Genomic DNA, 11,551 nt, shown 5'->3' with positions numbered 1-11,551 from the left:
AGGCGCTTGTGGCAGTTTATGTTGCTCGCTGTCAGTTTGTTACAATCATTTTCAGTTCTTAAGAGGAAGCTTTAGCTTAGGCCCCATTCCAATGCTATCTATTAAAATATTATACATGTAATATGCAGAAATGCTTTTCTGAGATAACCCCTATACTGATCTTATTGAAATTTGTTGCATTGGAGAGAGAAACTTGCATTCTTGTTTGTGAGAAGCTGAATTTTGATTGATGAGCTAAATATTTTACAAAAATTGCCATAAATTGGTTTGGTTGAAAAACAGAAGCATGAAGTTTACAATATCTGTAGCTCCGCACGGAAAACAGATATTGCAGTTTTTTAAACTGTATCTCTTAGAGTATCCAAACCGGACGAACTTGGCATTATAATTTACAGCTTACGTGAATTAGTTGCAGTGTTTAGAAGGGCTTTGCAAAATATTTATTGACAAATTATCGGAAACACGGGGAAGGCGGGAGGTGGAAATTCAAGACGATGAGCAAAGTGAGAACAAAGTAAGAGCAGGAGCCAATGTTCCGACACGTGGACTTGTCTTTTTCAAGGCATCTATTCACAATTAGTGAATATTCACATGTTCACAAAATGAGTGACATTATTAGGTGCAGATTAAAAAACCTTTAAATCGTTATTCATTGCTCAGTCGCGGAGTTGTAAATTTGATAGTTTAGCTTTTATAAATTTTATAATTTAAAAAATTTCCTTTCTACAGTTACTAGATTTTAACTTGTAAAGCGCAGCTCTTAGGTACCCGTTCCTGCGGCGAGCACCGGCGTCATCCCTCGGCGTCGCTCGTAACTGAGCGAATGAGCACAGCGAAGGAAGAAAGCAAGCGTGGAGCGCAGTGGGAGGTGAAAGACAGCGATAGCGAAGAGAGCACAAGGAGGAAAGCGGAAAAGGCGGGTATGGCAAAAGCGTGAGCAGAAAAGCGTAGTGCTGCGCGTCAGACAAATGTAAACAAAGCAGTGCATCAGTGGAGGTCTCCCTGCTGCGGCAGCTGCTGTGATTCATGCTCACGCGTCAACCACGCGCTGCCTCTTGCAATCTCCAGATTAGGAAGGCAGTTGCGCCACACTTTGCTCTGTTTGCAACGTGTCAGATGAGACAGATTGTCCACACCAGCCAATATATAGCAAAATGAAAACATGTATAGACCTGCACTCAAATTTTGCATTAGGAGTATTGTAATTGTCAGTCAATTTTTTTTCCTTTTAAATGTAACAAACCTCATCAAATTTGGTGCAATAGTAGCCGAGAAAGACGATTTCTCAATTCCCATGTATTTAGATAAGACCACCCAAGCTAAAGCTTCCTCTTAAGGTCCGTGGCATGTCAACACAGTGCACCCATCGGTGGTGAACACGACAGTCGCGGGTTCGCTGGGGAGAGCGTGCGGCTAGTGAAGGCAGCGAGAGGAAGCCACTGCACCTCCTCTCGGTGTCGCACAGTCCCCACGAAGGAAATGTTTTCCAAACTTGGTCAATTCCTGTGTCATTGATTGTTTCTCAAAATGTGGCACAAGGTACATTGGGGAGTAGAAACCCGACTTCCTGACACGAAGGACTCGGGAGCATGTGGTGTGGTGACATTACCTAGAAAGTGGCGGATACCACACATGTGTGGGAATCGGTTATAAGTGAAGCTTTCATTGATCGTTACTCGAACGTCCTCACTTCCTGTTTGCCACTTCAACATAGCTCAAAGCTTCTCGCTCAATACACACTTTGGTCCCATTTAATTTTGTTCACCTCAGTTCTTTTCACACACTCGGCTACTTTTGATGCCGACTTCTTCACTGCTCTGTAGCCTAGTACTTATTCACTTTTGTGTGCAAGCTCAAGAATTCTCGCTCAGTGCACGTCCTGGTGCCATTTTGTTCGCCTCACATCTTTCTCCATACTCTGCTGCTTCTGTTGCAGACTGCTTTGCTTCTCTGTAGCCAACTTCTTCAATTTCCTCTTGCCTGTTGTTTTGCTCGTCTATTTGGACCCAGTGGCACACATCCATTCTGGGGGATTGGCCAAGAATATCCACATACCCAGTGGCACATGGCCATTTGTCACATGCTCAGTGTAGTCCAATTTGCTGAGAGTATTGGTGGGTTCACGTGTGCTATCGTTTCACATGCCTGGTGCCGTAGGTCACACGACCCAGTTTTAGAGACGTGGAACTGTTGAGGGGCAGAACAAAATGTTTGCTTTTTGGACGAGCATGTGTACTCCTTGCTGCTGGCACTCCTCATCACAGCAGAGTTGTGACAGTGAGTGCTCGCAGTCATTGAGCGGCATCTGTTTGTGTTTGTCTTTGGGAACATGACACTACAACACACTTGCTTATTCAGTAAGGGAATGTTGACTGCGAATTGTACAGCCCATAAAGCTACAAACATTAGTTTGTGTAACTGTATAATCATCTGCTACTATTACTGTCAATTCTTCACTGCTCGGGCAAAACTGTGCCTTTTTTTGTTAGTGACAACCACATGCAGCTGACAGACGGTGGAGCCAGTGAAAGTATTAGGCAAGGCAACTGTTTTTTTAAGTGAAGTGTAGAAATAAGAAAAAATGGAAATCAAAATCAACAAAAAAACAACTTGCCACCGGTGGGAGCCGAACCCGTTACACGTGCAATGTACAGTGTGTGACAGCCCCTCTTCTGATGAGGAGAGAGGCTCTGTGTCAGGAACTAATGTGCCCATATTTGCCCTACAGGCTTCCAGTGTCTTGTTATTCTGTTGTTCTTGATGAAAAGACTGCTAAATCAATTGCAGGTTTCCAAATATTATGGTCGTCAGCTTTTGTCGTCGTCCCTGGCTTTTTAAATCAGTGAGAAGTGAACTAGGAGTTCTGCATCTGTCATTGAAGCCCACCTCACTGTTGGGTGCATCATTAGTGGCTAACTTCAGCTTCGCTGACTCCTCCCAACTTGTGTCGTGTCTCAGTCATTTGCTTCATATGAGCCGGGCGCATTTTGCACGATGACATACACGACGTAAATGGGGCCTAGCTGGAGAGATTGGAAGCAGTATACGTCTGGCTACGCCGTATTACTTCTATGCAAAAGAAAAACATAACAAATTTGCTTAAAAATAAGTGAATAATAAAGTTATTATTAAAAGGACACGAACATGCAGAAACACTGACACATACAAGAGTGAAAGAAGAAAGACTGGAGATCAATAACCAAGACAAGTCACTGCACAAAAATTCATCAGAAACCATTGCACAATGACTGTCGACGGTAATGTATTTAAGAATGAGTCAATATCCCGGCACACCCATCAAAATGAATTGTGTATGAGGCGCGTACTGCAGCAGGACTCCTCTTTCGTGCTTCCCTAAGACCACTTGGCACCATCTAGTAGCACCTTCATGAAGCCTGCGCATGCCCTTGCATGCGAACGCTGAGAAAAACGTCGTGCAGCAACCAGGTTCCTCTCTGGTACTGCCGAGAAGTCCACATGTGGCTTCCTAGATGAGAAGCGTGGTGCACTGGTGTGGTGTGAACACTGAGATTCGTTACTTCGCTTGTCCCACACCCAGTGGCACATACTCAGTGACAAGAGGTTCATTGAAAAGTGATGCCTACCCCGTGCATTTTTGGCATAGTCTCCTAAAGCGTCTGGCTGCTGTTAGGGCCATGCGAATATCAAACTTTTTGAATATGAATCGAATATCAAATAACGATGTGCACGTGAATTTATTAGCAATTTGGGTTAATTTGTTATATTGGAACATCGCAATTGCATGGATTTTTTTAAAAAACTAGACTAGTAAGCCGTTATACTGAAACATTGTGTATTTGGCTCACTTTAACTTGGAAAATTCAGTAATTTCCACTAGCTGTCGTCACCAGCCTGTGCCTTATTATACCGCATCAAATGCCCGTAAACTCAGAGGCATTCGACCTTATGCCAGTCGTCACTCATCGCACTTGCTGTCAATCAATAAGCTTAAAATTGTGGGTGGCGCTACAAAAAAAGCAAAGAAAGAAATGTGCTTCCTACCGTTGTGCTAGAAGATGGACGAAGCCATCTGAAGACCGCAGAAGACCAGCGAATCTAGAGCTGATAAAGTTTTTCACTCACTCGCTCACTCCTCGTTGTCCGCAAACCCGTGCCCCTTGTTATTGAAAGGCTGGCTTTCCCTCAAAGTTAGACGTTTAGTGGCTAAGTGTGCTTTACAGGCGAAATTTCGCTAATAGCACGAAATTGTCACAAACAGCAGCTTGACAAGCCACTCATTCGACCATAGACTATCCAGTGACCCACTGGGTGACCTACTGTGACAGTGACAGTGACTCACTGGGTAGTCTATGCAGCAGTAGTCTTAGTAGTAGTAGTAGTAGTAGTAGTAGTAGTAGTAGTAGTAGTAGTAGTAGTAGTAGTAGTTACAGCAGTAGTCTGGCTGTAAGGGCTACATATGGAACCAGTGAACGATGCACAACCAGCGTGTTCCTTCCTGTGCCCCCATAGACAGAGACAGTGTGACAGGACACTTCTCCATGTAACATCAGCAGCCAATAAGCATACGTTGCGGTGCATGCTCTTAGATCATTGCCAATGTTTTTCTCTTGTTTTGAGTCATTGGCAGATTCAGATGTGTGATTTATCTTGAGGTGGCACAATACAGGAGGTCGTCTTGTTTGAAACGCCAGTCTTCTTCGGAAATACATTCATGTTATGCCCTGCGTGTCTTACAACAATGCAGGGGAAAATGCAGTAAAACCCTGTTAACTAGGAATTTATAAAAACCCAGAAAATTTTACGAAATAAACGGAGTTTCGAGATAAGCGAATTCACAAAAATATAAGCCCCTCGCTACGCATAGACTACATAGAGCCTTTCAAAATAGATGCCTGTAGCTGCAAAATTTCCTGCAAAATCTCAATGTACCGGGAGTGGTATTTTTGGTAGATCACTTTTGTGAGATATTGTGCAGCTCAGCACTTAGCATGTCGGGCATCTACGGGCAACAGCGATCCTTGCACAGAGCCACGTGAGCGCTGTTGCATGTAGGCAACAACGTGTCCAAAGCCTAGTTAGGCGACATATTGCAAAAGTGCTCATATCTCAATCAACCAAGAATGCCACCACAGCGCCGCGATTTCCTAGCCATGCCTTCTGCTCGATTATATGCCACTCTTTCATCCAATGTTCTCGGCTGGCTTATCCCATTGATCATGCGTGTGGAGCATAACTGACTACTGATAATGTGCGTTTGGAAGCAGCATTGGAAAAGGCATCACTACATAATCGCAGCCTTGAACTCATTACTTAGAAAAATGCAAGAACATACCACAAATTCAGCACAGCCAGCGTAGCTGACTGTATTCATATGAGTAGTGCATGGCGCATGGATTTTCAGACACAGAAACGCAGAGCATGGCGAACAAGCAAGCAGACTACGCTCCACACACATATGAGCATGCATGTTGCAGAGGTCACACGCAGTTTTTCGTGCTTACCACGCTTCGTCTGGGGTCAGAGCGACACCCCACCCACATTATCAATCAGATAGCAGCCGAGACTTTGATATATACGGAGTATGGCACCAAAGTATTTCGAGATAAGAGGTGTAAAATACATGGAGCTGACACCAAGCCAGGAAAAAAAATTCGACTTTACCAATGTTTCGAGATATCAGAGTTCCAAGTTAATGAAGGTTAACTGTATAAGAGTTGCTAGGATCTCATCCGGCAATCAGATGCTCTGTGTCCAGGTCAATCACGAACAAAATGTCTGGGTTGAGACTTGGTGGACGTATTCTCATCTTCGTTTTTGTAACTCATGTTTTATTACTTCTGGAAAAACGACAAGTTTCGTTGCTGTTGCACCTCTAAGAAGAGATCTGCAGTCTCTGTGATATCTTCAAGTGAAATGTCATGCAGCTCTTCCCCTGTAGGAAGAAGGCCAGCTGACTGTGACCAGTTATTGAAAAACTGCTCAGCTATAATGGAGTTGTGCATGGGTGCAGTCTTTTTCTTTTATTGGACATTTCCAGCCATGGGTAAAAAAAATCGCAACAGTCTCATAGCATACTATTAATTACCTAGTTCGCTGTTTCTTGGCTTTCTTTTTTTAACTCTTCACAACAGCCTTCGGCACTGAAACGAAACATCTGGAGCATGGCTGGTTTTCCCCCCTCTTACTGTAGTTCATGGACTCTCTTCTGGTAACACGCGACTGAAGGCTTCTCCACTCGGGTTGGGACTACGCCATTGGCCTACTTTTCCTCAAGTCGCTTGTAACCAGTAACTAGGGGCTCGAACCTCTTTAAATATGCATCCAGGTCGTCGCAACTCTCACTGAACGCGAGTATCAAATTTTGGGGATTTACAAAGTTCGGCCGACTTTGACTTCTTTCAGGTTGTCGATTGCCTGCTGTTGGTTCTCTGCTTTGGCCTGCTTAAGTTGCAATTGTAGAGACCTTTCCTTCATGTCCAAGCATTTCTTTGTCTCCTCTTGTTCCACAACATGTTCCTTGAATAGATTCCTCATGTGCCCATCATAACTCTACATCTACCTATGAAAAATTATGCCCCTTGAAGTCCCATGCCTTCCACGAGCGTTGTGGACTCTTGTTGATACATCTTAAATATGCATAATTCCAATATGGCTGTTGCCTGTGCTGCCCAACGTGCTGGGTGCCGAGTCGCACAATGTCTAGCAAAAGTGATGTACCGAAAATACCGCTTCCACTATATTGAGATTTTGCAAGAAATTTTGCAGCTACAGACACGTAAAAGAAGAGTGCATGGGCTTTCGTTTGGAATTTTCAGCTGTTCTTATACTTGGTGCGTGTATGCCTAATATTTTGCAGACACGTTCGGCACTGCGTGATGTACACGCCGCATGTTTCTGCTTGCAATGCCTGAACCTAGTGGGGGGGGGGGAGGGGGGGGGGCACTATGTACAGAATAACTGTTCGCATAGACTTGAAGGTGAAGAAATTACATCATCCTGAAGGGTATGCAAGGTAACTCGAGAATTTTGAAATTTTAATAGTGACGACAGCCACATCCATTGCTAAAGTAGGCAGGAGCTGCAAATGTAATTAAGGAAAGAACACCTACGGCACCATGTGGCTGGATGCCCCCACTACATGGCCCACCTTTATCATTTCCTGACAGGGCACACGGTGGGTGCTGTGAGTGCGTGCGTTTACGACACTTTTACCGCACTTTATCCCAGCGGCAAGACCCCAGCTCACGTCGTATCACATACAATTTATATAGAGTAGACTTCCATTAATTCGATCGTGACCGAAGGTCCGAGCCAGCGCCCATACATTTTATGGGCCCAGACGTTGTTATTTCGATCCTAAAATTGGCCAGTCAGCACGCGTGTGCCTGACCCCTCCAAACCGCGTTCGCGGCGTACTTTTGCTTTGCCGCTTAACACGCCTGTGATGCGGCAAAGCTGACTTTATGAACCATGCCTTCATTTCTCAGCACATATTACACACTTGCCTAGTCCTCCTCCTCGCCCAAAGCTCAAAAAAGCACAGGCCGTCACTTACAGACAGTTGCAGACTAGGACATACATCACCCCAACAACACTAAGCAGGATCAATCCTGACCTTCCTACTGAATGGCCACACTGTGGCCACGAACACAACTTTGAACACATGCTCTGGCTGTGCCCTGCCAACGCGAGCACGGACTTTCCCGACCAGCCTACCTGGGACTCAGCGCTCAGAAGCACAGAGCTCATCACTCAGCTCAAGGCTGTCCAGAGGGCCCGGGCCGTCGCCGAAGGACTCTGTCTACCGGCCCCGACCTGGGTGGAGCCGCCGGGTTGATTTCCCCTCAGGACCTAAATAAAGTTCTAACTCACTCACTCACTATTTTCCTTGCTAAATAACCGGGTGCGCGTTAGAATCAGGCAAATACTGCTAAATGAGTCAGCAGCGTATTTAGGCGTATATTTTTTTCTATCTTGTTTACTTTGACCCGTTGGATATTTTGATAAATGTCTTCGGACCAGTCAGGGTCAAATTAACCAAAGTAGGCCTATGATATCAAATCACCGCCACTTACCTCCACGGCACATGCCTGAGCCGTGGCCCGCAAAGGCTTCAAGCATGGATGATCGTACCCCCGTATTCTGGAACGTTCCTCTACTCAACACTTACCTCGACAAGAAAGTAGATAGCAGCGCCACTCCTTGACAAAAGTGGTCACTGGACTTTATTATTACCCACAGCAATTCTTGAGAAGAATAGCATCATTGTAAATTGAGTATTTTTATCAGTTTTTTTTCATCATTTCAGGTAACTTGTAGATATGCTTTATTAGAAAATTTATCGCGGTTTAACAGACTTTGCATTAACGAGGTCCTACCACATGCCATTCATTTTCAATATATGTAATGTTTGTATGCTACACATGTTAATCTAGACATAAACAAGAATTGGTATTCATTCAATTCTAATATTTTTTTACATATCCTTTTTAGTGATGCAATGTCTGGAGTCTAGTCTGGAGTCATCAGTGTGCTATTAAATTCGTACACACAACTAATGCAGGATCGCTGTCCTCGTGCTGGGAGAGAAGAGCTTCTGTGAGAACTACCCTCAGATTACGGGCCACCAGCAACTTAAAATAAGGCACCTCGAGATCCTCGGTTATCAGCTGGTTCTGGTAAGTGCAGTTCTCGCTTTTCAGTTATAGACCTTTCATCGCACTAAAGCTATCATTGCCTTGTTCAGTGCCATATTTGCTTCGACGATGAAATTAGTACTGCTGCAGTGGTGCATATGCTTGGTGCTCCAACCATCGGAAGAGAGGTGGCGGCGGCAAAACACTCAGCTACAGCCTGAAAATTCAATACAAGCTCTGCCTACAAAACCACACTGCAACCGACTTTTGTGCCTCCGCACACCCTATAAAAAGTTATATTAGAAGTTCATCTTCACCCTGATGTAACAGAAATCAGCAAGCATAAATGTCTAACAAATCCAGTATGATGCATTTCCAAAAGCTTGCCCTCAAGAGACCAAGATGGACACCAGCTTGCGCCGAGGGTCCAAATGCACCACTTTGTTTTCCTTGCCACCGGACTCCTAAGCACCTGTTGTATCACAGCAATATTAAGTTAAAATATGTTAGTAAAAATTACGCTTTTGCATCAGCTAAAGTGGACTGCTGTGAAAGCAGGCTCGACAGGTCAGAAAATGTACAAAAGCGACATACTAGTAGTATGCCGGCATTAAAATCGTGCAGTATTGACTATCCCCTCCACGAATTGTAGCTTTCATGGGAGGAATCAAGTTGAACCTGAATACAACGAACTTTGATAAAGTGAATTATTCTTTATAGTATTGCGGAGAGTGCGAGACCACTTGGACCATCGCCAGTTTATTGAGCGCTTCTGAGGCAGCGCATGGCATGGCATCCGAGGAGGCATGGAGAACACTGTGTCTGCTTTGCAGTTGCGCCATACCAGAGTTGGCTTCCTTCAGTTCCTGCGTCCTCACATGCACCCCGAGCTGGTGGTAGCGAGGCTGCCACAGTACAAAACACATGAAACTTACTGACACTCACTTAACTCTCTCATAAGGAATCAGACATCTGATGTATTGAAACTGGGCCATCTGCTGCCATCACTATCAAGCCCTTGAATGCACAGAGCCACCTCACCTGACACTTCTTCCTGCGGTGGATGTGCTGCGTTGGTACTGTGCCGACACCAAGGGAAGTGGACCGAAGCATGTTTACAGAAACTTGCATAAGTTAGTGACACTTAGAAACATGTCAAGGCATAAGTAAAATTAGTGCCTGCTAAGCATAGTTTTGTTTTCGGTAAATGAATGTCCAGTTTGTGTGTCCTTTCTTTCTTACTGAAGACAAACCCATCTGTAAATTACATCACAAAAGTTTGCCTGAGTTAGTGATAGGCGAGTTTGGGTATATAGAATTATGTAATATGTCCAACTGTTTTTAAGGCATAAGCCTGTTCCTTTAACTGGGTTCGGCTGTGAAGTGTGGGAGTTTTGAGGTAATAGGAATTCGATTTTGCTGGCTGGACACCTTGTTTAACCCACGTGTTCTGCCGAAGGTGCCGAGTGATTCAAAAGTCGCAGCAAGTAAACATTAAATAATTCATAAAGTGTGCAGTTCTTTAGAAACACACATATTGACGGGAAATATTGCACTGACTTCTTCATTGAGAAATAGTGACAGAATCTCTATTGGAGAAATGGAAAGCCCTCTATCCATAATGATAAGATCATGTGGTAGTCTGCATAAAAAGCTCTATATCCCCACATAAACCGATATGATCGTATGTTGCATATGGGTCCTCTTTAAAAGAGTTCCATTAGCCACCAATTGGTGGAACTTCAGTTGTGTCCGTAGTTTGTTCTGTGTTTAAGCGTGAAGAACTGCAAAAATTTCAGCTGCCATTTGCCGCCCTGTTTGGCGGGCCACCATATTGTTTCTCAAGTTGGTTAGATTGCAGATTGCATTGTTGCTGATGATGTCACGCATGCAATCATATTTCATTGGAGTATCCTCCTGTCAGTTGCAAATTTAGCTGTTCTGGCAATGGTTTTCTTCCATTAAAACAATCTCATGCATTTTAGTTCATTTCTCTTAAAAACCTCAGATTGCTGAATGTTTGCTTTCTTTTGCTGGGAAAGGTGATCATGTGGTGTATTTTTGTGCCACTGCTTGCTTACGCAGTGAACTCTATTTGCTGTTGGCAGGTGCCATTCTATGAGTGGAACTCGATGAAGTTGGCTGAGCCAAGTGCCAAGCAAGACTACCTCCGTGGCAAGATCTTTGGCATCAGCTAGTGAAAAGCCCCAGAGCTCTGTGAATAGAAATTTATTGCGTAATTTATTTTTGTAGACAACAAATAGTGAAGCATATAAACGTAGCATGACTAACATGTACTCGTCCATGTAGTCATTGTCTTCTACTAGCATTTATACCACCAAGCATGCTGCAGAGGCACTTGAAAGGTTGCCACAATTCTAGCTGCTGGACATACATAAAAAAGAACAAGTAAAAGGACCTCTGCACTTCCCACATGTGCATAACACGATGGCACTTAATAAATCAATATCCCTCTCCGTTTTTATTAAGGAAAAAAAAAGAGCATACTGCAGAGCGCTCGCACTTCAGCCGGCAGCAACTTGGAAATGCACGAGATGCGCTTGCTCTCTCAAAATGCCTCGGACCAGCCTTGAGCAAATTTCAGTTGTTTTCATACTGTTCCGGCTGTGATGGAGTGATCACCTGCACAAAATGAAAAGAAAGACTTCAGTGCACGCGTTTGCTCCTGTGCTGAACTAATATAAATTTGGTCAATTCGACGATTATGCCCATACTGGATGTTGCAACAAAAACTACGCTCTTATTATAGGCGACTTGAGGGTTCACAATTGTGAGTCACTTGCAAAATTCTGTAGTCACGCTTTAATGTGTGTTCTTTTAGGCTTATCGGTGTGGTAGCTTCATTTAAGAGCAAATTATAGGTTTAATGTTTAGGAGCAACATGCTGAACAAGACAGACACAGTAGCTATAC

At 44.0% G+C, this 11,551-nt stretch overlaps 2 protein-coding genes across 5 annotated transcripts in view; one reads left to right on the top strand and one right to left on the bottom strand.

The window, feature by feature from the left end:
* Positions 1-10,911, top strand: part of LOC126529970 (FAST kinase domain-containing protein 1, mitochondrial-like) — a 48,272-nt gene extending 37,361 nt beyond the window's left edge. For all 4 annotated transcript variants that reach the window (XM_055070164.2, XM_055070163.1, XM_055070162.1 and 1 more), the window contains 2 exons: positions 8,546-8,660; positions 10,727-10,911. In XM_055070164.2, coding sequence (XP_054926139.1) covers positions 8,546-8,660; positions 10,727-10,816 — 205 coding nt within the window. In that variant the 3' untranslated portion in view covers positions 10,817-10,911. The remainder of the gene's footprint in view (positions 1-8,545; positions 8,661-10,726) is intronic.
* The window catches only part of LOC126529976 (cysteine dioxygenase type 1), a 138,490-nt gene continuing 137,771 nt past the window's right edge, over positions 10,833-11,551 (bottom strand). Inside the window, exon 5 of the mRNA XM_050177442.3 lies at positions 10,833-11,261. Coding sequence (XP_050033399.1) covers positions 11,220-11,261 — 42 coding nt within the window. The 3' untranslated portion in view covers positions 10,833-11,219. The remainder of the gene's footprint in view (positions 11,262-11,551) is intronic.

The sequence above is a fragment of the Dermacentor andersoni genome, chromosome 5 (genome assembly GCF_023375885.2).
Source record: "Dermacentor andersoni chromosome 5, qqDerAnde1_hic_scaffold, whole genome shotgun sequence".
Lineage (NCBI taxonomy): Eukaryota > Metazoa > Arthropoda > Arachnida > Ixodida > Ixodidae > Dermacentor > Dermacentor andersoni.
Note: the sequence above shows the minus strand (reverse complement) of the source record. Positions and strands in the feature narration are given on the sequence as shown.